Genomic DNA, 27243 nt, shown 5'->3' with positions numbered 1-27243 from the left:
TTGGCAAACACATATTGCTTTATTTAGTGTTTCTCTGGATTGCAGAAGTGTCAGCAGTGGGCCAACACCCCAGAAGGGCAAAGACAGCTGGGCAGCCCCTAGGCCCTTTGGGGAGGAGGAGGGAAGCAGCAGAAAGAAGTGATGCCCCTGCAGCTCCTCCCAAGGCCAGCCCCTTCCCCAGGGAGCAGTTCAGGGCCCAGGAAAGTCCTCACATCCTTGGATTGTAGCCAAAGTTAAGTGAGCAGGGTTACCTGTCATCCTAAGGCATGGACGCAGGCAGAAGTACTTCTACCTGGTGGCCCCCACAAGTGATTGCTGGTCAGGGAGCCACATCCACCCTTGAGACATGAGCCTGTTTTGTGGGGCTCCCTGCCCCTGAAGAGGCAGTGAGGTGTGCTGAGAGGACAGGGCTGCAGTCCTGGTACTGCCCCAACCTGCTGGATTAAGGGCGAGTCCCTTCCCCTCTTTGGGCCAGTCTCCTGCTCTGTCACACCAGGAGACTGGACTAGATGATCTCTCAGTCTTCTGAATTTTGTGGTCTAAGACTCCTTTCCCCACTCCAGGATGCCCTCAGGCTAGGCTGATGATATTGAAAGGGCATTTTTAAGGCAGGAAGAACAGAGCAGGCAAGGATGGTCTTAGCCCTCAAGGGTATGTTGGGAGTGGGCTGCAAAGGGTATAGACAGGCAGGCAGACAAGGTGCCAGAGGAACAAGGAGGACAGAGAGGCTGGGCAGGGAAGAGGGCACCGGGTCCCAGACTGCTCAGCCTCTGAGCTACACTCTCTGCCCTGCTGGACTCAAGGAAAACACATCCAGTGTGTCTTGAGGTGGGAAAATGGCTTAAAAAAAATAGTTTCCTATAAAGCATCAAAAAATCTCAGAGAAAACCCAGCAAAAGTTCCCTTCTCTCAAATATTTGGCATTGGCAGTGGGGCTGCCATGTCTGCCTCTGGCCCTGGCTTCCTATTGCTGTGGCCCGGCCTGGCCCACTCCTGGTGGCAGCTCCCTCAAGACAGGGGCGAGCAGGAGGCAGTCTGTCGGTGGACTTTGAGGTGTCCCTGGGACCGTGCCTGGAAGCTCGAGTCTTTGGTAACTGGGAAGGGGAAGGAAGGATAAGCAAAGCATTGGGAAGTGGGAGGGCCCAGTGAGTGCCTTCATCACCGAGAGTTCAGCCGTGGGGCCACCTGTAGGGGCAGAAGGAGAAGCCCAAGTCACGAGTGGGAAGCAGACAGAGGTGCCTGAAGCACTTGTCTTCAGGGGTTAGGAGCAGGCAGCAGCAGCCTGGCCCTGGAGACTGATCCAACCCTGGAGACTGATCCAACCCCACAGGACTCCCTGGCCTAGCCAGAGTGGGCCTCTGCTCCCACCCAGTACACCTCCAATTGCCCTGGAGACCCCACCTCCCCATGCTGCCATCTTTACGACTCTGCACTGTGGGGGCTCAAATGGCCCTTCTCTCTGGCCCCCAATGGGCAACGGGATGACAGCGTGATATGGTACCCAAGCACTGCCAAGGAAGACTTGGCCACTGGAGACTCCAGCCCAGTCCTACGGTCATCAGCAAGGAAACAGGTGTCGCCTTCCAAGTCCCACTCACCACAGCCAGGTGACCATTCTTGGCCTTAGTGATGAGCAGCTCTGAACCAGGTGTGAAGTCGATAATGCCGTCCTTGCCAGGGCCCCCTGCAAACGTGATGCTGGAGGGAAGGGGGTGTGTGAGGACTGCCCACATGTGTCCATACGGCCCCCTCACCACCCCTATCTGCCTCACCTGCCCTGGTTGATGTTGATGTTGTTCACACGGTCAGCACTAAGGGCCGTCTTGGTCAGTGTCTCTATCACATGGTCACTCTGGAGCACCACGTCCCCCTGGGAGGCCCAGGCAAGGGGAGGGGTCAGGTTCTGCCCAGAGCTAGAGAACCTACCCCAACCTGCCTCCCAGCCCCCAAAGGGGTACCTTCTGCTTATTGTCCTCACGCTGCACATGCAGCACAAAGAGACTGTCACTCAGGCTGCTGACGGAGATTCCTGAGGGGGAAGGGCAGAGGTCAGGGATCAAAGGTCAAATAAGGGGCCCTCCCTTTGTAGCCCTGGACTCTGGTTCACCAGTCAGGTTGGCGTAATCAATCCTCTGCTTGACTTTGGCATCCTCCACAATGACCACAGCACTGGGCGTCAGCAGCAGTTGCCGGGGTCGGGGCTTGTAGCCCTTTCGGTCATATTTCACTACAGGCACTGCATACTGAGGACAGAGGGCAGGGGAGGGGCTAAGGGGGTTCCAGGGATAACCCCCTCACCCCCTGCTCAGGCCCTGACACCCCATGCAGCCCTTGGGCAGCAAAACTGTGCTGGACTGAGGGCTGCAGGCAGGGGCTCACCTGGATGGGCTCAGTGCCCAGGGCCTGCAGCACTTTGGGGCTGATCTCATCTGTACCTGCAACCCAGAGTGGGGAGAGAGAAGTCAGAGGAGAGGGGACTGGGACGGTGACGGAGGGTTTGAGTGCTGGAAAGTTAGGGGCTCACCAAGCCGGGTGCTTATGAAGAGCCTGGGGACGCTCTGGGGGTAATTGTCCTTCTTGCCCTTGAAGATCTCACTAGCCACGGCTTTCTGATGCAGCTTGAGGAGACAAGGCCAGGGAGGAGGAGTGTCAGAGAGTGGGGACTATCACAGCGGGGGACAGGCCAGCCTCAGAAGCTAAGACAGCCTTCCTCACCCTCTCTCTGGACCCAACACCAGGAGGCTGAGCTCAGCCACCGACACTCCCATTAGCCCCTCCTCTGCCTTACCCCTGGCTCCTCCGACCAAGGCAGAGTTCCCTAGAAGGGTCATGACAGCATTGCCAGGGTGCAGGCCCAATTTTGAAGATAAGTCTCTGTATCAGGCCCTAGAACCCCCAATATTCAGTTTCAACATGGGATCTTGAAGCTGGCTGATTGTTACCTGAGCCGGGTGGGTCCTTTAGCATCACCTAATATTGAGTTGGCAAATACAAGGTACACTGGCCACCAATGTTCATTTCCCGAACCACGAAAGACATTACCAGTCAATTAGACTGAAGTTACAGCTTTTTCAACACAGGGCTCTGGGCAGCCTACACTCTTCAGTCCAGTGGAGTTGGCCCTGAAGATGAGCCCTATTTTCCATCCACAATCTACTTCAGCCTCTGCTTCATATGTGATGCCCAAGAGCAGCTGGGATCCAGTTGAGGTCATATGGTAAATCAGAGGTAAAGTGCTCCCCAGGCCAGCACTCTTCAAGTGGGGCCCTCTGGCTCGGCCGGTCCACACCTGCCCCCTCGCTCTCCTTACCTGCTGCTTCCACTCGGGGCTGATGCTCCGGCAGTACTTCCACACCATGTTCTTCATACACAACTCCCGCAGCAGCTCCGAGGCCTGTGGGCACGAGCAACATCAGGGCACCTATGCAGCCTGGCTCCTTCCCTCTGAGGACAGCAGGCATGTGCCCACCACTGGTCTTTGGCCTAAGTGACACCCCTCAATCTGGACCACCCCTTCCATTCCTAACTCTTCCTCCATGGCCCAGGGCCAGTTCCCCTGCCTTGGAGCCCTCCTCACTGCTCCGTTGGGCACGTGATTATCGGGCTCCTCCACTGAGTGCTTTGAAAGTCCCTAAATCAGCAGGGAGAGCCCACAGACCTCACGCAGAGCAGGCGGTGGCGTGGGCCAAGAAGAGTCCAGGACATTTCGGGGCAGCTGTCGCCGCAGGTTGAGCAAAAAAGAGGTGCGTACATGGTCCAAGAAGAAGGTATTTTCGGGGCAACGGGGTGCATGGCGCAGTATAAAGCCTCGAATAAGCCTGGGGGTGGGAGGCCCAACACAGATGGGGGTGAAAAGTCTGACAATGGGTCCCTACAAAAGCCCTGCTCGGCACCCCTGCACGGCACACCAGTGCTTACCTACGGATTGTCTGTGCCGCCCATTTCCTCTTGGCGGCCTTCCTCCGTCCCAGCGTTCCCCGCCACCATGACTGGATGCAGATGGCTGCAGACAAGACAGATGACTCTATCTCTTCAGCATGGTGGTTCACCCTAGCCCCAGACCCTGTCCCTCCTCAAGAACCCTGGCTCCCAAACCTGATCGCTTCACCCTGAGGAACTTCTGCCTCCAATGAAAGCCCCTCCAGGCGGCCTGGATCTTGGTGGCTGTGGTTGGGAAAGAAAGTCCATTGGTCAGAGCTCACTTAGTGCATGAATGAGTGAGAGGATAAATAAGGGAGTCAATTAAAGCAAGTAGGAAAGAACAAAAGAATGTGGGAACATGATCAGAGTTTGTACCCAGGAGCAGGACAGATGGTGGGTACTGGGTCTGCAGCTGGTAAGGAGGGCAGCTGAATGTGGGTGAGGTGGACTTCCTGAAAAAGGAGCCCAAACACAGTGATTTATTTCCTGCTCCCCAGAACAGACCCCACTGGGACAGGAAGGGTGGGGCCTCTCTCTTACCCAGGCTCTGCCTCCGGACCTCCAGGGCATCCTCTGTGGCAAACAGGGTCTTGGGAAAGCGGATGAAGATCTTGGTCCTGGAAGGACAGTGGTGATTAACCCTTGGTTGACACCCTTAAGGTCCCCATGAGTGGGCACCACTCACCTGCCCATCTTGTACTCTTCAGGTTTGTAGCCAAGGTGCCTGACCAGTACAGCCACCCCATCCTGAGGCCGTCCTGCCCATGTGGGCCATGTCTCTGGGCACAGCGACTTATACCTGGCGGCAAGAGCAGAAATGATCCCAGCTCCCACCCCAGCCAGCTTCCTTCTCTGGAGACTCAAACCAGGGCACCTGCTGGGAGGTCCCCCTAACTGGTAGCTCACAGAAAGCCTGGGAGGTGGCTCTGTTATTCCTGTTCTATTTTACTTTCAATTTTTATTTTTTTATTTAAGTGAGAGGAGGGGAGATAGACTCCTGCATGTGTCCCAACTGGGATCTACCCAGCAACCCCCATCTGGGGCCAATGCTCACAACCAAGCTATTTTTAGAACCTGGCGGAGGTTCCACAGAGCCATCCTCAGCGCCTGGGGCCAATATGCTTGAATGAATCCAGCCATGGCTATAGGAGAGAGAGGGGAAGAGAAATAGAAGGAGAAAGGGGAGGGGGAGGAAGAGGGGAGGAGAAGCAGATGGTCGCTTCTCCTGTGTGCTCTGACTGGAAATTTAACCCAGGACTTCCACATGCTGGGTCAATGCTCTAACACTGACCCAACTGGCCAGGGCCTATTTTTTATTTTTTAAAAAAGATTTATTTATTGATTTTTACAGAGAGAATGGAGAGAAAAAAGGGAGGAGCAGAAAGCATCAACTTGTAGCTGCTTCCCACATTTGCCCTAACCAGGCAAACCCAGGGTTTCAAATTGGAGACCTTAGCATTCCAGGTCAATGCTTTATCTGCTGTACCACCACAGATCAGGCTGTTATTCCCATTTTAAAAATAAGGCAATTGAGGCCCTGGCCAGTTGGCTCAGCAGTACAGCGTCAGCCTGGCATGTGGAAATCCTGGGTTGGATTCCCATCCGGGCACACAGAAGTGCCCATCTGTTCCTCCACCCTTCCCCCTCTCCTTCCTCTCTATCTCTCTCTTCCCCTCCCACAGCCAAGGCTCCACTGGAGAAAAGTTGGCCTGGGTGCTGAGGACGGCTCCATGGCCTACGCCTCAGGCGCTAGAATGGCTCCCGACACAATGGAGCAATGCCCCAGATGGGCTGAGCATTGTCTCCTGGTGGGCATGCCGGGTGGATCCTGGTCGGGCACATGCGGGAGTCTGTCTGACTGCTTCCCTGCTTCTAACTTCAGAAAAATCACACTCTCTCTCTCTCTCTCTCTCTCTCTCTCTCTCTCACACACACACACACACACACACACACACACACACACACACACGACAATTGAGGTATTCTTATCTGCCCAAGGCCATACAGCTGGAAAGTAGCAGAGGTGGAATTCACACCAAACTCCCCTTATGCAGGATAACCACATAGATGCTCTCTCCTTTCTGAGCTGATCAGAAACTGTCCTTCTCATAAACTTATCATTTCTCCTGGTGACAGGTATGTGGATGCCTGCCTCGTGGACCAGGCGTTCCATAAGGGCAAGGGCTGGGGGTGGGTGGAAGGCTGGTGATATTAGGCCTGCAGCATGAAAGGGACCCCAGCATGGGTTCCAGAGGTTCAGCATCCTGTCTCTGAAATGGAGCCCAGAATCCCCATTCTCCCTCCCAGAATCTAAGGGGCTCCTACCCTCTGGACCCCTTTCCTTGGCACTGAGCCAGGCCCCACCCCCACCTCTGCAGGAAAGCCTCATATTTGCGGCGATAGGCAAAGCCAGCTCTGCGCACACGCAGGTTCTCCATCAGCCCCAGGTATTTCACCTGGTGCCGGATCAGCACCTCATCAAAGCGGCCTAGAGGAGGGGTAACAGGGTAATTAGCTGACTTACAAAGACAGATGGCCAGTGGCCATTCCCCAGAGACTCAGCCCCCACAGGCCCATGGGTAGGAGGAGCCTACCAGGCTGTTTGGCGTCATTGGGCTTGATGCAACGGATATAAGCAGGCTCCTTAGACTTCAGTATCTCTACCAGCTGCAAGAGGCTCATCTTGAACTGTGTAGCTACCTGGTGAGCCAAGGTGAATGGAGGTTGGCTGGAGCTGGGCTGAGGCCGCTGATCCCAGGCACAGCCCCTCCCTGGACAAAACAGCAACAATTCCCACAACTACCCCCTGCCCTGCTAGGGCCTTTAGTCCCACCACCCCTCCCTCATAGGAGAGGAAGGAGACAGACTGCCCACCTACATCACTATGGCTTGGCTAGAGACCTATGTATAAGAATCTCACTGGGGTCTAAAAATCCTGCTCAGGTCTCAATGCAACCTCAATCCTACATCTTACTTCAGCAACTACTCTCTAGAATTTCAAGGCCATGTTCCTAAACAAGGCCATGTCCTACACCGCACACTGCTCTACAGGACCTTCAAGCAGACCCCAGCAGACTTGCAATCTGTTTTGGTCCTATTAGTGGCAGGGGTGTATGCCTGTCATTCTGGGAGCACCAAGGGGCAGCTAATCCAGTCTGTGGGATAGCAAGTGTCAGGAAAGGCCACACAAACATGACCCTTCAGCTAAGATTTAAAAGATAGATATGAAACAGCCAGAAGGAAGAGATGAAAGAAATGCATTCTAAGCAGAGGCTTTACGTACACAGGGAGCTATAAGCAGAACATGAATCCAGGTGGGAAGTAGAAAAGAGGGTTAGAGGCAGGCAGAGAAAGGGCAGGACTCCAGAGTCACATTAGGGAGAGTGAATTTTATCTTGAGGGATAAGGGAGCCACTAGGAATCTGGAGTGAGGGAATGACAGGAACAGATCTGTATTTTGGAATACCTCCACAGCAGATACGTGGAGGATGCTTGGTAAGGGCAGATGAAGAGCCAGGAGACCAGGGAATAGGCTAGCTGGCTCAGCTAGAGAACAAGGACTGAAATGGAGCAGTGGTTATGGGCGGAGGAAGAGTTGAGAAGGATTCAGGCAGCAGAAATGGGCAAATCCAGTGGCTGCGTGGATGAAGGAGATGGGGAGACTGATGGGTCAGAGATACTGCCCAGGTTTCTGGCTTGCAGGACTGGGTGGAGCATGATCCCTGTCCTGAGTTAGGCACTCAGAAGGAGCAGGCCTGGGGGACTGGGCAACCCAGGCCCATTATAGAGCTATGGAGGTTGGGGTGCCTGGGGGCCACTTGGAGGATATCACTGGATATAGGAATCGGCTTCTGGAGAGACCTGGGCAGCAGATTAGCGGGTGTCCTCATGGGGAGATACTGAGGCCTGAAGATGAAAGTGCTGAGGGAGAAAGGAGGAGATGGCAGCATCCCAGGGAGTCAGACCCTGGGCACAATGCTGCCTCACTGCCTTCCCTGACGAACACGCCTCAGGCCACAGCACTCTGGCCTATCCTTCTCTACTGTCCGTGTTCCTCCAGCCTTCCTCTTGCCAAACCCAACAGCTCACTGGAAAACTCCCCACGTCTGGCACTACTGGCCACACCTGCCTTTCCCAGCCTTTACACCTGCCTTTCCCAGCCTCTTTGCTCAATGATGTCACTCTCCAGGTCCTTTTTGGACTCTGTGTATATTGGGACCTATTGGTGCGTACAGTGCCCTCCCATAGATCCATCTGACAAGCACATACTCATTCCCATTATCATAAATGCTTCTTCCTCCAGGAAGCCTTCCCTGACCCCCTCACTCTTTCCACTCCCTGTATATACATATGCCCACACATAGATGCACATACACAGAAGTAGACACAGAAACATACCCACAAGCAGCCTTCTAGACCATACAGATGTGCACACAGGCACCAACAAATACACTAGCTCACGTGCACATGGCCAACTCCCGGGCTCATGCAGGCACTCATCCCTGTGCACACACACGACTCCCGGGTCCCACAGCCTCCACACCGTCTCTGGCCGTTTCTTGTCACTGAGCTCGCTCCGGTCGAAGCACCGGCCCATAATGGGATTCTGAGAGCTGCACATTGTCTGTGAGGGCAGAACACAGGACCAAGGTGTTAGTACAGGGGGAAAGCAGGACAGATTCCTGGGGCATAGGTCATTTTGGACCAAACCTGGAGTCCCCCTCACACCAGTTCTCCTCACCTCCTTCAGGTTCCGGAAGAGAAGGTCATTGTTTTTATCCAGAAACCCTGGGCAGGGAGAGCAGACATGAGGTGAGGAAGAGCCCTTGCCCTACTATGGGGACCCAGCCCCAGGATCCTCACCAGTCACGCTGTAGGTTACTTCCCCAGCATAGTGCAGAAGGCGGAACTCCCCACGGCCCAGAGATTTCCTGGTCCGCTGGTCAGCCAGCTTGTGCCTGGGGAGTGACAGGGAGAGGAAGCTACAGATTGCTGGCCTGAGCCATGCTCCCTGCCTGCTGAAGAGCTTTCAGGAAGAGAAAACAGCCATCCAGTGAGGAGCGGGCATGCCCAGAGCCACCCCAGAGTCCACTCTGCCACATGGTAGACAAAGCAAATCATCAGCCTCAGAGGTGGCCACTGAGTCTTATGGCGTTGCTCAGGGTCACACTGTGCCAAGACCAGGCTCTGGGTCTTTGCACTTTCAGGGCACACTGGGCGGAGGGCTACTTTCAGTGCCTCTAACTGCTGCAGGCCTGTTCAGAGGGTGAGCACTGCCCACTACATTTTAAGAATGGAATCTGCCCCAAGAGATTACTTATGTCTGAGGCATGTTTATATACTTCAGCCCACTTTCTATTTTTAAGAACTATTTCAAGCAACTACCCAGAGACATGGGCGGAGATTTAAGGCACAGAGATGTTTGTGGCAGTCTTATCTAGCAGAAACCCAGAACTGGCCAGGAGCCCCCAGGGGCTGGGTGAGAGCAGTGGGGAGTCTGTGGGTGAGAGCCATCAGAGGAAGTGTTTTGAGGAAATTTTTCTGTTTGATGACACAGAAAAATACTCAGGATGTAACATTACCCTGAGCCTTCTACAGTAAGTCCTCACTTAACGTCGTCAATAGGTTCTATGACTTTAAAATGATGTATAATGCAAATAATTTTACCATATGATAATTGCTATAAACAAGCGTGAATTTCCCATGGCATCTCATCAACACTATAACAAAACAACAGTAAACAAAATGACATTATCTGAAGACCTGCTATACAAAGTAAGTTTTTTGTTTTTTTTTCTTCACAGACAGAGTCAGAGAGGGATAGATAGGGACAGACAGACAGGAACGGAGAGAGATGAGAAGCATCTATCATCAGTTTTTCGTTGTGACACTTTAGTTGTTCATTGATTGCTTTCTCATATGTGCCTTGACAGTGGGCCTTCAGTAGACCGAGTGACCCCTTGCTCGAGCCAGCGATCTTGGGTCCAAGCTGGTGAGCTTTGCTCAAACCAGATGAGCCCGCGCTCAAGCTGGTGACCTCGGGGTCTCGAACCTGGGTCCTCCGCATCCCGGTCCGATACTCTATTCACTGCGCCACCACCTGGTCAGGCAGTAAATTCTTAACTATGAAAAAAAGTGTATAGGAAAAGGCAAGTGCCTGACCAGGCGGTGGCCCAGTGGATAGAGCATTGGCCTGGGATGCTGAAGAACCAGGTTTGAAACCCTAGGTCGCCGGCTTGAGTGCAGGCTCATCTGGCTTGAGGATGGACTCACCAGCTTGAACATGGGATCTCTTGTTCAGTTGTAGCACCTCCCCCTCCCATCAAGGCACATATGAGAAAACAATCAATGAACAACTAAAGTGCTACAATGAAGAATTGATGCTTCTCATCTCTCTCCCTTCCTGTGTGTCCCTATCTCTCTTGTGTGTGTGCACACACACTAATAAATGAATAAATAACCCTTTAAACAGAAAAAGGCAAAAAGGAAATGCCTCAAATTGTTAACAGTGATGACCTCTGGGTGACTGGACTGCAAGTAGTTTCTGTATACACTCCAGCTTTTCTCTGATGAGCAACATTATTTTTACAATCAGAAAAAGGATTTTAATATATTATTAAGCACAAATGCTTAGGGCTTTGGCATTTGCAGCCCTGGAACCAAGTCCCAGATCTGTAACTTATTAGATGTGAGATAACCTTGGGCAAATGACTTCTCTCCCTTTTTTTTTTTTATTGTGGCACCTTAGTTGTTCATTGATTGCTTTCTCATATGTGCCTTGACTGGGGGCTACAGCAGACTGAGTGACCCCTTCCTCAAGCCAGCAACCTTGGGCTCAAGCTGGTGAGCCTTGCTCAAACCAGATGAGTCTATGCTCAAGCTGGCGACCTCGGGGTTTTGAACCTGGGTCCTCAACGTCCCAGTCCAATTCTCTATCCACTGCACCACCATGTGGACAGGCCCTTTTTTTAAAATTATATATTTTTTCTTAATTTTTCCATTGATTTGAGAGAGAGCAAAAGAGGGGAAGGAGCGGGTAAAGGGAGAGAGGGGGAGAGAGAGAGAAAAGCATCAATTCATTGTTCCACTTAGTTATGCACTCATTACTTGTCATATGTGCCCTGACTGAGGATTGAACCTGTGACCTTGGTGTACCAGATAACACTTTATCCAACGAGACACCTGGCCAGGGCCAATGACTTCTCTTTGAGCCTCAGTGAAGAAATGGAGACAGTCCACCACCACCTCCTTCGGGGGCTGCTTCAGGTCAGAGAAGGTGATGAGCACGACTGTGCAGACAGAGCTGGGACAGAGGGGCTTGCTTCCTTTCTCCCTCTCCCCACTTTAGGGGATGCCTTAAATAAAAAGCAATTTTCTTTTTTTTTTTTAAGCAATTTTCAAATAAGGAAGCTAACAAAACCTTAGCAAGTTTCATTTCCAGAAAACAGTAAGGAGGAAACCATGCTCCTGCCTTCTTCTTTTGTGGATCTACTGTGAGCTGCAGCTTCGTGCACCTGTCCTAAACTGAGTGCCTCCGTCGGTCTCATCTTGGGGTTGTTGTTTTATTGATTGTTGGGGGATCCCAGGCTTCCACAGGTTCTACCCCGGTGAGCCCTGCAACCCCACTCACGTCAGGAAGTGCGGGTGGTGCTTGACTGTGTCTTCTAACTTCTCTAGGAAGGTCAGATCTGTGGCCTCCCCGGGGCGTAGACATTCCTCATCCTGGCGGGGGCAGGGGGCACAAAGTGATGAATGTATCAGGGGAGGGGCTAGAGAGCACAGGAAATTCAGGAGGCACAGACACAGGGAAAAGGGGTATACCACAGGGGCTTCCCTGAGACAGCTTCCAGATCCAGGCAGCAGCTCACCTCACCCGCCATGCAGAGCCCTGCCCTGTCCCTGCTCAGCCCCAAACCCTGGCACTCTGTGGACTAGCCTGGAGAGAAAGGGGAAGGAGTGACATCCTCCTACCCAGTTCCCCACATGAGGCTTCAGAGGAACAGAGGACTCACCAAAATGGAAATGATGCCCTTGAATTTCTCCTCTACCAGATCACAGATGATCTTGTTGTTGAAATACTGGACAGGCTCCCACTGAGGGGTAGAGTGAAGGAGTGAATCATTATGGGGTCCTTGGTGCCTCTCCTGGGACTGATGCCCAGGCTTCCTATGGTACCTGGGGCCACCTGCAGGCCTGCCCTTACCGCAATGCCCTCTGCCTCATACTCCTCCTGTTCCGACTTGAGGGTGAGTTCGATGAAGAGCTGCTGTAGCTTCTCATTGCAGTAATTGATGCAGAACTGCTCGAAGCTGTGAGGAAACCAAAAGAGGCCACAGGAGCTCAAGGGGGACACAGGACCAGGAGTAAGGGGAAGATGTGCAAGGCCCCTGAGAAGCCATGGGAAAAAACACTGATCAGGACCCTGGATGGGTGGGGAATCATTGACAGGAATGAGAGAGCAGGGGGACAGAGGAAAGGGACCGGGACAAGGAGACGAGAGGAGAAACAGGCAGGAGGAAGAGGGTTCTGACCTGTTATGCTGAAACACTTCAAAGCCATAAATGTCCAGGAGCCCAAGGACAGTGGTGCTTCGCCAGCTGGGGCCCTCAGCATCCTAGTCAGTCATACAACCGAGAGCATGGGTCCCCATGTCCGCCAGCCCCCACCCCCAGGCCTCCCTAGAATGCCTTCCCTGCTGCCTTGACAGCAGCCTAGACCACACTCTCACCTTGGAGGCCAACGACCTGTTGATCTTCCCTACCAGCCAGGTAAAAGTCCGACTATACACAGCCTTGGCAAGAGCATCCCGGGCATATGCAGCCTGTTCCAGGTTCAGCGGGCTCAGGAGCTGCAGGTGTGACGTGAGACAAGGAGATGGATGCTCAAGACCCTTTATTATTTTGGGGAACCCCCGGCTTCCACAGGTTCTACCCAAGTGAGCCCTGCAACCCCACTCATGTTTGGGTTCAGGCTGAACACAGGAAACTATGCCTACTCTGCCCTCCCTGCTCAGGGGCGTGGGGGACACACAAAAGAGGACACAGTGGCCACACCAGAGGGAAGGTGGCATAGGAACAAGAGGCCTCATTCCTAGAGGTAGGAATCTTGGTTCCAGCATGACTCTGTCACTCTCTTCCTATGTGACCTTGGCCAGCTCCCTGTGCCTATCTGAGCCACCTGCCTTATGTCTTTCTAGCATTGCTGAAAGGATCAGCTGGAAAGACCAGGAGAAGGGGCAATGATGAGAATGGAGGCTACCCTGGAATACCTGCATCCCTTACCCCACCTCCTAAGGCAAAGGCTCGGCCTCACCTCTTCTCCCTTGGCGATGATCTTCCTGTGTGTCAGGGCTTCCCGCAACGTGGAGCCATCCACACCAAGGAGCTGTGGTGGGATGGGGGTGGGAGGTTGGTGAGGACGCCTTTCCCCTAGCCCAGCTACTCCGCCCCCGCCCTCCGCTCACCCCACTCACCCTCGTTAGATACTTGAGCTGATTCTCGGTGGTGACTTGGGCATTGCTCTCCTCATCAGCAGCAAAGTGAATGTTACCCAAATGCAGGACACTGGCCACAATGCTCAGCAGGTCCTGGGGGACAGGCAGGGGCATATGGGGGTCACAGGAGGGGCTGAGAGTTCCACGAGGGCAACCAGGGGATGGTCAGAGGGAGCACGGGTTAGGAGGTGAAGCGTCTGAGAGGAGGAGGAGGAGGATCTAAGTGGAAACGGGCTGTGAAGGTGGACTGAGATTTTCATGGTGTCACAAGAGGACATGGAGGATCCCCAGCAGAGGCCTCACCTCCACTTCATCCTCAGTGAAGTTGATGACAGTGAGAGCCTTCCTGACGACCTTCCAGTCATTCTTGTCATTGATGGAGGAGACTTTGGCACACTGGCCCTGCAGGAGGGGCGACGCCGGGTCACCAGCCCTGCCGCTGTGCTGCTCGCTGGGAGCACCGACCCTGCCCAGCGACTCACCTTCACCAGGTACAGGTAGTTCTGGGGGTTGCGTTCCAAGCCCAGCCGGCGCAGCGTCTCCTCTTCACCCCCCTCCAGCAGCTGATAGAAAATGTGGAAGTTCCTCTCCCCGTGATTTTGGTGGACCACTCGGGACTTCTCCAGGAGGTAGCTGAGGATGTGGCCACCCACAGGGGCCCCCTGTGGGCAGGACAGGACATGGTGACTGCTCAGGGGGGCTGGGGAAGGGGCCCATCTTCCCTTCTCGCCCCTGTACTCCATAACTCGAATTCTAGTCCTGCCACCAACTGCATGGGCTCAGGCAAGCCACCCACTCTGCCTCAGTTTCTTGGTATCAGAAATGAAGACATTCAACCCTATTTATTTGTCAGCTCCACTTGGACATACAACAGGTATCTTCAACTCAACAGGCCTTAAACTGCACTAATCTCTTCCTCCTTAGGCTAGCACCTCTGAGTGTCCTGCATCTTGGTCATGGTTACTTCATCCTTCTAGGTGTTCAGGCTAAGAAATCTGCAGTCCTCCTCTCATCCAATCAGAAAGCCAATCCTGCCACCTTAACCTTCAAAACTCCCAGAATCCAACCACGGCTCACCACCTCCAGGGCCACCATGCTGACTCCAGCCACAGTCATCTGTCACCTAGATTATCATAACAGCTTCCTAATTGGTTTCCCTGCTTGGCCTAATTCTCCGAACAATTCTCAACAAAGCAGCCAGAATGATCTTTTTACGATGAAAGTAAGACCCTGACACACTTCTGTTCCAGATCCTCTCATGGCTCCCTTCCACTCAGAGTCAAAAAATAAAAAAATAGTTCAAACAAAGACCCTCAAAGCCCTGCACTGTTCGGCTTCCTCTCCTACTCCTTGGCCCTTCGCTCTCTTCTCCAGCCACTCTGATATCCTTGCTTGAAAACACCAAAGGCCTGCCCACCACAATACCTTTGCACTGGTTATACCCTCTGCCTGGACTTTCTCCCCAATGTGCCTGCACAGCTTGCTCCCTTGCCGCCAGCAAAGCTTTACCAAAATGCGACCTTCTTAGTGAGGCCTATTTTATCTGCTTTATTTAAAAGGGCAACTGCCCCCACCCCGTACCTCATTTTATTTTTTGGCATTTTTTACCTACATTATATTTTTCTGTTTATTGTCTACCTCCCCTGAAGGCAGGATTTTTATGTTTCACTGCTGTAGCACCAGCACCTGGAACAATGTCTGGCACACAGTAAGAGCTCGATAAATATTTACTGGTGCCAAGGACCTGACCGGTGGGTGCCTACTGAATGGGAATCTCACTTCCTGCCCTGGCATACCACATGTACCTTGAAGTCAAACTGCACATCCATGTACTTCCCAAACCTGCTGGAGTTATCATTCCGGAGGGTCTTGGCATTTCCAAAGGCCTAGAAGCAGATGAGATATAAGGAATGCTGGCCGCCTCCCCCTGCCCTCCCTCCTCTCAGATGCTGCTGGTCCCTCACCTCCAGCACAGGGTTGCTCTGTAGCAGCCGGTCACGCACAGCACCACCCCGCTCAGGGGCTGGACAGGTCTCAGCATAGAACTGCAGCAGCCGCTTGGTGGCCTCGGTCTTGCCTGCCCCGCTCTCTCCAGAGATCATCACTGCCTGGTCCCGGCGCTCCGTGCGCAGTGCCCGGTACACAGTGTCGGCCACTGCGAACCTGAAGCAGAGCCTAGTCAGGAGCTCAGAGGGCAGGAGTTTGAGCAGCTGCAGGTAGTGGCAGACCCACAGGCAGGACTGGGAGAGGGCACCGCCATATCTAGTTAGAATTCACTTCTGTGTGGGAGCTGCAAGTACCCTTGAGGATGGGGACTGGGAGACCCTCAAGAATGTGGGTAAAGGGAGTCTTCACAGCTGTGGATTTGGATCACTTTCAGATGAAAGTGGAGGGGATCACTCATGAATGGGGTTGTTACAGGTCATTCAGGTGGAGTGTGGAGTCACTCATAGGTAGGGGTCAGAGAGTCACGAAGGTTAGGAGCCATGCCAGGCAGAGTTGGGCAAATAAATCATGAGTATGAGTTGGGGTGGGAGCCGGGAAGGTCCTGCCCAGATGGAGCTGATTCATCTCGGATGGTGAGAGGAGTCAGTTCAGGGTGAGGGACTGTGGGATTCCTCACAGATGTGAACAGTGGTTCATCTCAATTAGGAGGTCAGGGGTCATTTTAGAGTGAGGGTTGGGTAGGGTCATTTCAGATGGGGGTGTCACTCACAGGTGGGGTGGCACCTCATAGAAGCTGACGCCACGGTAACGTTCCATATGCTGACGGCTGTAGATTTGGAGGTCCCGGTAGGGGTTGACAGAGACTAGAACTGGGCCAATGTAGGTCTGGGGGTCAGAGAAAGGGTCAGAATTTTCTCCCCTGATGCCTCTTTTCCCCTCAGTCCTGCCTCTGAACCCCCCAGGACTCGCACTGTCTTCCCACTTGGGCCTCACGTAAATGAGGTTCTCCCGGAACCGTCGCCGCAGGTTCTCGATGAAGGCTGCTTCACTGGTGAAGTTCTCCAGCAGCACAAAATCCTGGACCCCCACCCGGTCACGGGCGGTTAGGGCACTCTCCATGGTCACCCGCACCCCGTCACTGCCCAGGGCCTGTTGGGAATGAGCCACAGGAGAGGGTGAGGGCCAACAGGGTAAGTTAAGGCCACTTCTTCCCCTCTACCATAGACTGTGGGATTGAGAGGGCAGCCAGGGGCAGATGGACACAGGAGACAGAGAACATCTGGGAGATGGACTATGCTGGGTACACTGGGCCTGGTCATAGGAAGTGGGCACATGGGACCTGGACACAGACACTGGAGCACAGAGGACCTACAGGACATAGGAGCAAAGCCACCGAGTCCAGGGAGGTGCTAGTTTTGTGTAGAGAAACATGGGTGATGAAAAGAAATCCCTGGAATAACAGAAAAAAAGCTCTGTTGACCTTGGACAAATCCTCTCCCGTTTCAGGTTGCTTCCGCCTCAGGAGGAGGAGTTGAGTTAGACCAGGTGATTTCAGGTCTCTTAGCTCAGAGCCACGTGTGACAGGTGTTTTGGACAAATGGCTCTGAGTGAATTCTGCAGGCAGGGTGGGGGCATCTCTCTCACTCCCACCCACCAAAATCTCCAGAGGGAGAGTGTCCACGGACCAAGCAAGAGGCCGCCCCCAAGCCATATGAGAAGGGTCTCCCAGAGAACCTCCGACCCCAGTTGGACTCAACACTCATCCTTCAAAAGGGGGGCCTCCCTCCCATAGCTGGGCTGCACCCTCTCCATCAGCTGCCAGGCTCCTCAGACACCCTCCTCCACTGAGAGCCCTCAGAGGCCTCTAGGGGGGTGGGGGTTTTACCAGGGAAAGCCCAGATGCCTGCCTCCAGCTGCCTCTGGGGCCTCCCAGAGGGTCGAGAGGGACAGACTCGGTCAACAAGGCCCTCATCCCATGCCATACTCTTCAAAAAGGGTCTGGAGGCTCTAGGAAATTGACACCAAAAGTGTCATGGGTCACAGAAGAGCAAGGTGGTGGTGGTGGGGTTTAGAAACCAGAGAGGCCACCAGGTTTTCTCCAACCACAAACCACCCAGAACTCTGGTCCGGGACACCCCTCCGAGTCTCGAGTCTGACTAGGTGCCTGCCTCTCCCTGGCCTGTCCCTCACTCCCCTTTTGCTCCCATCCTGCCCTAGAGCTACTAGCAAATCGGGCTGAAGCTCCCGCCCCCTATGTCCTCTAGGTGACGGGTCTTTGAGCTTTCAGCTTCCCTGAGGGCGACTAGCTTGGCCGCAGGTCCCTGCACCTCGCCGCTCTCCCAACTTCGGCCTCCTCTGGCTGCAACTTTCCGGGACGTTGTGCCACCCAAAATTCCTGGGCCGCGCCCGCTTCCTGGAGGGGCCTAGGCGCCGCCGCGAGGGAGGGAGGGACGCCCGGGACCCCTCGCCCTGCCCCCACCCTGCTCACCGACGCCCGGTAGCGCATCCTGCCCGGCCGGCCTGGCGCTCAGCTCCGTTGCGGGTGTTCTCCGCCCGGGGTTCGGCCGCCGCGGCGTCAACTAGGGAGGGGCCGACCCGCCCCCGCGCCGCCCCCTCCGTAAGCCTGTGAAGCTGGGGACTCCCCGGCCGCCCCTGCTTCCTTGGGGCTCAGACTCCGGGGTCCCTCTCCAGCTGGGGGTGGGGTAGGTACTAAGGGTGCTCTCGGGGCGGGGTGGGGGCGGGGCTCTCGGACGGGCTGGGGCTCCGCCTGAGTCAGGTTTTCCAGGAGGGACGTCGTCGGTTCCAGGGTGGGGCCCGGAACCCGCGCGGCCGCCGCGTCTACACCGACCTGGAACTCACTTCCGGGCTTGTGTCTACACTACACACCAGGCCAGGCGCGGGAACACGGCTGAGTCCCGTGGGTCGCGGAGGAAGCAGGATTTCCCTCTCCCTTCCCCCCAACCTCAAGTCGGGGCAAAGTTAAAAATAGAACGAAATGTCCAAATACGGACCGAGTGCCCAAGCGGGCGGAGCCTCCGTACCGGACACTGTCCACCCTCATATTCTTTCTGGGGGGTGGGCCCCGTGTCTTTAAGCCCTAAGAAAAATCTCTTTAGGTTCCCGCGTGAGCACAGAGCGCGTGCCCACGGGACAGGAATGGCCACAGAGAACCTTTGCCTAGAGCGGTGTGTGCCTGGCCTCTATGGACGTCTGTTTCCCATACTGGAAACCCACGTCCGACTTGCAGCATTTGTGTCCAATACTCTTCTTCCCTATCCTGGACACCCCAACTAGGGCTTCTGTGCCCCAGGGTCTCCTTACCTTTACCTCTCTCCCTCCTCTGAAAGGGGTTCCCTCTCTGGTCCACTGGATATGTCCATACTTTCTGCCCAGGGTACCCTCCTTTTGCCAAACCAGCCCGCAGAAGCACCACCCTGAGGAGCGAACTCGAGTTCCGATCGCACCGTTGGTGGAGTGGTGATGGCTAGTGTTTGCAAAAGACTGGAGTGTTGATTGCAATCTGTTTGCGAGCGAGTCACTTAACTTCTCTGAACCTCTTCTTCGTCTTTAAAATGAGCTATATAATACCTGCCTGAAAGGGTGGTAAAACGGCTAAAATACAGCCCTAAGGCACCTCCCAGGCCCTCAGTAAACACCACTCCCCTCTCCCGGCCAGACATTCATTCCACACGTGCTTAGGGCAGACCTACTAGGAACCAACCAGGCCCTGGGCCAGACCTCTTATCTAGTGGGGAAAGCCCCTCAGACCTATCTACTAGTTACAAAGAGCTCTCAAGAGCTTCACCTGCTCCCCCCCACAACTGATAGATAGGGAATGTGAGGCGCAATACTGGGGACACTGACACATTCTAGGGGGAAGAAGGCAGAGCCCGGACCCAAAGAGTCAGTGCGCCTCACCCTCGGACCCGGGCTCCCCAGGGAGCGGGTGAAGTTGCGGCAGGTGCGGCTACAGCCTCGTTGATAAGGTTCATTATCTCGAGAACAGCCCGGACGGAGCCGCGACCCGGAGGACCCCGCGGGGCGGGCGCCAGATGGGAGATAGGTGGGAGCGGAGGGGTAGTGGTGGTATGAAACGCCAACGGCAGAGGCGGGCCAGGGCAAGAAGGGGTGCATTCCATGGTGCCACCAGGTTTAAACTCCACATGGGGAGGGAGCGGGGAAGGGACAGCCTCTAGCCCACCTGGGCTGAGGGAAGAGTGCCCAGCGAGCTCCAGCAGGAGCGCGGCTCCCCGCGGTAAATCCGAAGTGGGCTCCCAGATCCGAGGGGAGGAGCCGGAGAGGGGGTGGAGCCTCGCGGTCCAGTGTCTGCCCTGACGGCAGCCGCGTCAGGCAGCAGGAATGAGGGGAATCCGAGTGCGGAGGGGTCTGGCCGGCCATTCCCTACCCGGAGCGGCACCGCCGCATTCCCGGGATGCCCTCTGGCGCCCCGATAGCCGCCGCCCGGCGGCGGAAGGAGGGGCGTCTGCAGTGCCTCACCGGCCTAAGGGCAGGCTCCCGCCCAAGCACCGGCCCCCGGCAACCCCCACCGGCCTGCCCCGCCTCCTAGGATGCAGCGCCAGCCCGGGAGAGGGTGAGAGAGGGTTTGAGAGTCAGGGTAACCAAGGATACGGCGGGCGCCAGGGGCATCCTGGTTTTTGAGCGCTGTCTTAGGACAATGCTCCCAGCCATGAATCTGTATTGTTAGCCCTATTCTACAGACCGGGAAACTGAGGCTGGTCAGGTAAATGACTTAAGAGCCCAGGACTCAGACCTGGCCGGGTAGCTCAGATGATGCGAGTGTCCTCCCTATATACCAAGGTTTCAGGTTCCATTCCTGGTCAGGGCACATAACTGAATCAAACAATGAATGCATAAAAAGCTGGAACAACAAATGGATAAAAATCGATGTTTCTATATCTTTTCCTCTCTCTCTCTCTCTCTCTCTCTCTAAAGTAAATTTAAAAAAAAAATCTCGTCAGGACTAGTAAAAGGAGGGGTGGGATTGGAACCAAGAAATCTAGTGCTCACTACTCCTTCAGGGCTGCCCTGAGGGAGTTGAGACTCCAAACTTCTCTGTAAAGGTTAACAGCTACCCTGTCAGGCTGTGACCTTTCTCAGTGACCCCATGACTGCAGTGCCCAGTACACAACCCTATTGCTTGTTGTATTCACAACTGTTGGTGTGCTACTATTGATATGTAGGCCTTAGAAGTAGCAGTTAGGGAGTGTGGACCATGGCCTTTGGTCCCGACCCCCAGCATGGCCCTGGACCTAGGGGCTAGGGTATAGCCATAGCCTCTAAGTGACCCAGGACTTATTTCCCAAGGCTCCTTCTTGTTCTCCTCCGACCTGGAGAATGTTTCCAGCAGACCTGAATCATCCACTGCTATTTACTTAGTATGGGCTGACCTCTGGAGGAGTGGGGAGGACAATGGGCAAATGTTTCGCCAGCCCAGTGACAGGTACATGCAAATATGGAATGGAGTGGACATTCTGAGGACTCCCCAGATCACTGCTATAAGCAGATTTTTTACTGAGGCAGCCACAAGGCCTGTTGGGGTCAGCAGAAAGAACCATAGCCTATCTTACTAGCAGTGCAGTGCTGGGAACAGAACAGGTGCTCAATTTATATTTATCAAACATATTTTAGGTCTGGGTCCAGGTGGCCCAATGAAGAACTGTTCCAGACTCAAGGGAACTGTTAAGAGGGGGAAAGGGGAGGAATGGTGGTGACCTAGGGGTTCTACCTGATTGCTCACAGGGCCCCAGTCAACTCTAGCTCCAGAACCATGGCCTTTGGCCTTCCAGAAACCTCTGCCTGGGGGTCAAGCAGAAGTAAACAGAGCACCTTGAGCCCTAACCTACCCTCCTTGCTTAATATCCTGTATGTAGAGAGGAGGGAGGCACCTGGCACACCACCACCTGGCATCAAACAGTCTGCCCTCCTCTCACCACTCCTCACACCAAGGAGTCACCACTTGTTAAAATCTTTACTCTTCCATCACTGTTCCACTCCTGGACTAAGCAGCAGCTTCCAAACAGGCCTCCTTGTCCCATTAAGCCATTTTCCCACAGCAGCCTGTATTTACAAATGCAATCAGATCAATTAACATCTGAAGTTAATACAGTGAAGGTTTATAGGGCACCAGTCCATGTGCCAAGCCTGTAATTCACACTCACTGCTTCTGCTTCTTTATTATTATTATTATTTTATTAATTGATTTTTAGAAAGAGAGGAAAGGAGGGGAAGACAGAGACAGAGAAAGAGGCAGAGAAAGAGAGAGGGAAACTGATTTGTTCCACTTATTTATACATTCATTGGTTTTTTTTTCTTCATTCATGTTGCAGTAATATAATGTGATTAAGTATATATAAATATGGAGAAATATGGAAGAAATATAGAAATAATTAATATATAATATTAAAACCAATTAAGGAAATTAAATAAAGTTATGCCATCTGGATAGAAATTAATATATTGTGTACAGATATGATAAACAGACTCTGCCTTTCGCGCAGGGCTTAGCTAGTGTGTGTGTGAAATATATAGATAAGAAGTGGTTTGATGTCATAACTCTGTAAGTTAACATAAACAAGAAGCTTCCCTAGGAACACCTTAAAAATCCTAATGTAACATTTCAGTAGATTAACATAAAAAGGGCTCCCTGCGAGGAACTCCCAAAAAGATGGTTTGAGGTGATAGTTCTGTAGATTGACACCTGTTAGAAGGCGTTGGCCAGAAAGGTAAAGCTAAGGGGGCCCTTGCTGCAGTAGTCGCCCAGACTTCAACGTTGACATGGACTGTCTCCACGCCACTCTGACCAAAGAACAGAAAGGAGAATGCCAACAGGGCCCTCTTAAGCTGTACCAGAAATGCCAAAAGGATTTGTGAGTAATAAACTGCCTGTGTGATTCTTGCAATTAACTTGTGTTGGTTGTGTCTTTCCTTGGGTGGTAGTAGGTCTCAGCATTGATAAGTAGAATTCTCATAGCCTCCTCAAGAGTAGTCTAAAAGAGGCTGCCAGCCCTGCTGATAAGCAGGAGTGTCCCACTGTGTGGGGAAATTGAATTGGGGATGCCTGATCGATGTAGAGCTTGGGCTCTACTGGGACAATTCACACCAGATTTGATTTTAGAGAGGGACAGAGATAGAAAGAGAGAGTCTGGAAAATGATCTGTTTCATTGGTTGATTCTTTTATTTATTTTTTTCCAGAGACAGAGAGAGAGAGTTAGAGAGAGGGATGGAGAGGGACAGACAGACAGAAACGGAGAGATAAGAAGCATCAATCATTAGTTTTTCGTTACGCGTGGCAACACCTTAGTTGTTCATTGATTGCTTCCTCATATGTGCCTTGACCATGGGCCTTCAGCAGACTGATGTGACCCCTTGCTCGAGCCAGAGACCTTGGGCTCAAGCTGGTGAGCTTTTGCTCAAACCAGATGAGCCCGTACTCAAGCTGGCGACCTCAGGGTCTCGAACCTGGGTCTTCCGCATCCCAGTCTGACGCTCTATCCACTGCCACTGCCAGGCCATTGGTTGATTCTTATATGTGCACTGACCAGGGATTGAACCCACAACCCTGGTGTATGGAGACGATGCTCTAATTGAGTGAGCTATCTAGCCAGGGTACCACACCTACTGTTTCTTGCCAGACCCCAGCATATGGACTCCAGAGACCCCTCTTTGTCCTCAGTTTACCCTACTGCTCCTGCATTCCTGTGTGACCACAGGAGTGGCCCTCTCCAGTCCCTTCTTTTCCCATGCCTTACCAACACACATACCCAGGGTGAGGGGCTCCCATTCTAGCAACCAGCCACACGTGGCTCTCTAAGCTTCTTGCACCTGCAGTTTCCTTGGCCCTGTGCACATCCCCAAATGACTGACTCTTAGTCATCCTTGAAGACTCAGCTCAGGTATCACCTCCTCTAGAACCCCTTCTTGACTCCCTCCAACACATAGTCTCCTCCTTATCGCATTACATACGCTGTAGTGGCTGGCTTCCTGGTCAGTCTCACCGAGAGATTGCTCCTGCTTGGAGCATACACCCAGCCTAACACAGTGGGGGCTCAATAACCCCTTGTATCTGCCTGTATGAATGAATGAATCACAGAGCTGACAGTGTAAGCACGAGGCCAGAGCGTGCTGGCAGCTAAATAAGGCCGTGGGCCAGCCATTCATTCTCCCATTCTCTCGAAGCCCCCCCATCCGCCACACTCTCACCGGTCCAGGAGCGTTGGAGCCCCTGGCACTTCTGGCCCAGGGGGCGGGGAATGGGAAGGGGCGGGGCTCGGGCAGCTTCTCCGGAACCTAGAGGCAAAGCCCGGCCAAAGGGCGGGCTAGGTGCCTGGATCCCGAGACCCCAGCCAGCCTCTCTTCCCTGCCCCCACGTTACTCACAAGTAATCTAAGTCTCCACCAGGCCGAGCCCTGATGCCGTCGGGTCCTGGGACTCCGCACGGGTCAGGCCAACCTACCTCCTGGCCCCAGCGATTTCGGGGCCGATGACCTCCGCTTCCCGTACGGTAGCTTTGGGGTAGCTTCAGCGTCCCGCCGCCTGCCCTTTACCCCATCCCGCCCGCCAGCGGAGGCCTCCCGGGGCCTTGAGGCTGTTGCCCGCCCCGTGCCCGCACCCAGCGTACCCACCGGCTCGGCTCTTTCGCTGCGCGGGTGGGGGCCAGGCTGGGTGGCGTGGCCGGCTCCGGAGTCCGCGGCCCCAGCGCGTTCTCCCCGCCCAGGACCCGCCCGGGGCCGAGCCGCTGCTTGTCGTCATCCCGGGCAGGGCCTAGACCAAAGCGCGCGCGCGCGCGCGCGTACCCTCTCGGCCCGCCCTACCCCACCCAGGGCCTAGCGGCCCTGGCCCTGACCCCTGTGGGCGTCTGTGGAGAATTGGTGCCGCACACTCCACAACCAGCTTCCAGGACTAGGCGCGTTACATTCGTACACATACAGGCGCGCGCGCACAAAGACACCTCTCTCTCCAACCCCCTCCTCCAGAAAAGCAGCGAAACCCTGGCCCCCGTCCGCATAAGTGGAGACTTGGTGTAGCACACTCCGCAACCAGCTTCCAGGACAGGGCGCGTCACAGTCACACACACGCACGCACGCACCCTCCTCCAGCGAAGCCCAGTGGTGGATAGGTGGGTGCATCTGATAAGGTTCTCCTTCACAATCCTAAGGCCTCTGCCCCACAGAGCAAACCCGACCCTCCTCTGCGTGCTGGGCCTGGTCGGTTCTTCTTCATTTGTGGCTACTTCCCTCCCTTCACCCTCTGTTATTCCCAAACTACTGCTCCAAGATGGCCAGTCCCAGTTCTTTGGGCCCACCGGGAAAAGGGAGGCATTAACTGCGCCTGTACTAAGTGCCTGGAGCTTTACTTGCACTAGTCCTTTGACCTCAGAGCAGCTCTATCACCTACCCGTGTTATTATGTTCAGTTCACAGCCCAGCCCACTGAGGAGCAGGGAGCAGGAGGAAAAGAGATTCAAACATAGGACCCCACTTTCGAAAACTCTGCTCCTAGTGATAGTTAATAGTGGTGCTTAAAACCTTACCCCTTCCTTCCATTTACCCCTCTGTTCCAGTCTGTTACTGTTTTACCAAGGATCAGAAGCCCTCCCCACTGCTCGCCTCTTTCCCAAAGGGTTTGCTTGAGAGAGAGCTGGGGGCCCTGGAGAGACACTGCCACCCTCCCTCCCAGCCCAGAGCATCCCAGCTTACAAGCTTGCAGGGCCTGTGAGGATGAACCACGCGAATGATCTCCCCAGTGGGGATCAGCTCTACTTGCAGCGCCATTCCACCTGCGGATAGCCAGTGTGCTGAGCCCTGGGGCCTCTGAGCAAAGGCCTGCTTCCCTGTGCACTGGCTGTGGCTGCTCCTGGAGCCAGCAATCTGGTCTCACACTGCGATGGCCACTTGGTTCAGCTTCAACTTCAGCCCCAGGGGATGTGTCTGGTCCAGCTCAGGACACAGCTGGAGCAACCCAGGTCTGATTGGGAGGCCTCTTGGCCCAGAGGGTTGGGGCAGGAAGAGGAGGGGCTGAGTGATGGAGGAAATGCCTGTTGTCCCAGGTAACCAGAGCAGCCGAAGGAGCTACCCATGGAGTACCCTGGGCACTAGGTCAAAGGGAAGGAGGCCTTTCCCCCTAGCAGCTCTATGGCTGGGCCTCTCCTCCTGCCCACTCACTGGTGTCAGCTGGAGAGCACAGTGACCACTCCCCAACCAGAATGCACATTCTGTCCTAAACCAAGAGGACCCATCAATACACTGCCCCTCCTACAAGCACGCCCCCCCAAATTTACCTGCCACTTACAACAGCAGGTGAACCCCTTGAGTGAGGGCTGCTAGGGGCTGGCCTTGTTGGGCAGAGAAGGTTGGTTGGCTAGAGAGGCAGGAGGGCACTGTGAGGAGCTAGCTCCTTGTCCCACCCTCATCTGGACCCAAACACTTGGGACAGTGGTCCCTGGGTCCTTTGGCTGTGGGCAGCTCTAGCCCTGCTGGCTTCTTACTTTCCCACTAGAACCCTTATGTGCCCCCAACCCCAAATATTCCTGTTTTTCCATCTTTATTGTTGCCAAATCATAGCTGACACTTTCCTGGCCTGAGATTGAGCCCTTGGGTCTCCAGCCATTCCTTAGAGGAAGTGAGAAGGGGGAAGTAGATGCAGGAAAGTGACCTTTCCAGAAACACTGGCATGGGAAGGGTAAAGTCCAGAATTGGGCAGTCACCTTCCCCCAGACACTCTTCCCTTCCCTCCTCACCGCTTCCCACGCCCAGGAAAGACCAGCAAAGCTTCCTTCCTTCCTCCAGGAAGCACATCTATCCAGGGCAGGCTCATCCCCGGCAGCCACACAATGGCCCTTATCAGCCATGGAGCCAGGCACAGACCCAGCGCACCAAGTCTCACATATTTCCTGTTTCCACCCAGCGGGTCAGGACTGGGCCCAGAGCAGCCATATCCTGACTGGAGCCAAGAAGAGGGAAAGCACTCCCCCTTCCTTTTCCCACTGCCTCTCAATCTCTGCTGGACTCACCCCTGCCAGGTTAAGAGGGGCTCTGCAATCAGAGGGAGGGCAGGGGTAGGGACGAATGAAGACTTACTGGGAAAGGGGAGAGGTGGGCATGCAGAGGACAAGCATGCTCTGCGCGCATGAGAAACAAGACCCCTGGACCAGAGCCCTGGGGCTACATTAATCAGAATGAGTAGGTAGGTATAGGGTTGTATTGCTGTTTTGTGTTGTGAATAGGTGCCTTATTTGTATTTTACAGACAACTGAGACTATGTGGAACTCTAATTCAAACTCAGGTCTTGACCCAGTTCCTGTTTCTGGTCCTGCACGATACCACTACCACCCTGTCATGACACTTCTGAGCTGTGGTCTAACAAATGAAGGGTGCTTTGTGACAGCACCCACAATGGCTGTGCATGAGAGATGGAATGAAGTGGGTAGGCGCAAGGATTCAGGGTTCTTTAGATATATGTATGTACTGGGGGCAGGGATAGAGGTTTCCATGGGGACTTCTAGGTAGGGGGTACCTGGGGCAGAAAGAAAAGATGGTGACATTTTTGGAGAGTTTAACTCAGGACCAAGTCTCAAGATTAAATGGGAGTGGCAGGTGAGGAGGGGTGAACCAGTGAGAGCAAATTAAGAGCCTTTCTGAGTTATCAGTTCTAAGAAAGCCATCCTACTTAGCAGCAGAGTAAATTAAGTACCCAACAGTATGCCTCAAGTGGACGAGGGAGACAGAGGGCCACTATTTCAGACCCTCATTCCATTTCTACCTGGGCAACATCTGTCACTCTCAGACAGTCTAGTCTGGATCTAGAGTCTAGCAAGGGCCCATCCCCATACCCCTTCCCACTATCATGAAGGAGTCACACACAAG

General features: G+C 54.1%; 1 protein-coding gene across 5 annotated transcripts; it reads right to left on the bottom strand.

Moving 5' to 3' along the window:
- Positions 1-25276, bottom strand: MYO1C (myosin IC). Of its 5 annotated transcripts, none has more exons than XM_066263080.1 (32): positions 25078-25276; positions 16355-16510; positions 16131-16246; positions 15379-15577; positions 15220-15300; positions 13897-14076; positions 13718-13816; positions 13394-13507; positions 13234-13305; positions 12650-12769; positions 12453-12535; positions 12125-12230; positions 11934-12014; positions 11552-11643; positions 8785-8879; positions 8663-8709; positions 8465-8545; positions 6516-6621; positions 6292-6409; positions 4607-4720; positions 4462-4538; positions 4096-4164; positions 3919-4003; positions 3659-3818; positions 3311-3394; positions 2525-2618; positions 2380-2435; positions 2108-2243; positions 1959-2029; positions 1773-1870; positions 1599-1698; positions 1-1185 (listed from the first exon to the last, which is right to left on the bottom strand). In XM_066263080.1, exons 1-32 carry the CDS (start codon positions 25150-25152, stop codon positions 1159-1161), a joined length of 3192 nt encoding a protein of 1063 aa, XP_066119177.1. In that variant the 5' UTR covers positions 25153-25276; the 3' UTR covers positions 1-1158. The 5 variants fall into 5 exon arrangements, with proteins under 5 accessions (XP_066119177.1, XP_066119179.1, XP_066119181.1 ...); XM_066263082.1 differs by lacking the exon at positions 25078-25276 and adding an exon at positions 24005-24142; XM_066263084.1 differs by lacking the exon at positions 25078-25276 and adding an exon at positions 24001-24127.
- Positions 25277-27243: the final 1967 nt, after the last annotated feature.

This window comes from Saccopteryx bilineata, chromosome 2 (assembly GCF_036850765.1).
Source record: "Saccopteryx bilineata isolate mSacBil1 chromosome 2, mSacBil1_pri_phased_curated, whole genome shotgun sequence".
Classification (NCBI taxonomy): Eukaryota; Metazoa; Chordata; class Mammalia; order Chiroptera; family Emballonuridae; genus Saccopteryx; species Saccopteryx bilineata.
The sequence above is the reverse complement of the archived record's forward strand: the minus strand, read 5'-3'. Positions and strand labels throughout refer to the sequence as shown.

Excerpts from the sequence above, each read along its gene's own strand:
- MYO1C (XM_066263080.1), bottom strand. The coding sequence starts at position 25,152 with ATGGCGCTGCAAGTAGAGCTGATCCCCACTGGGGAGATCATTCGCGTG. Across the intron at positions 6,410-6,515 it reads CAATGACGCCAAACAGCCTG|GCCGCTTTGATGAGGTGCTG; the intron begins GTAGGCTCCTCC and ends CCCCTCCTCTAG. Across the intron at positions 3,819-3,918 it reads GCGGCACAGACAATCCGTAG|GCTTATTCGAGGCTTTATAC; the intron begins GTAAGCACTGGT and ends TCCCACCCCCAG.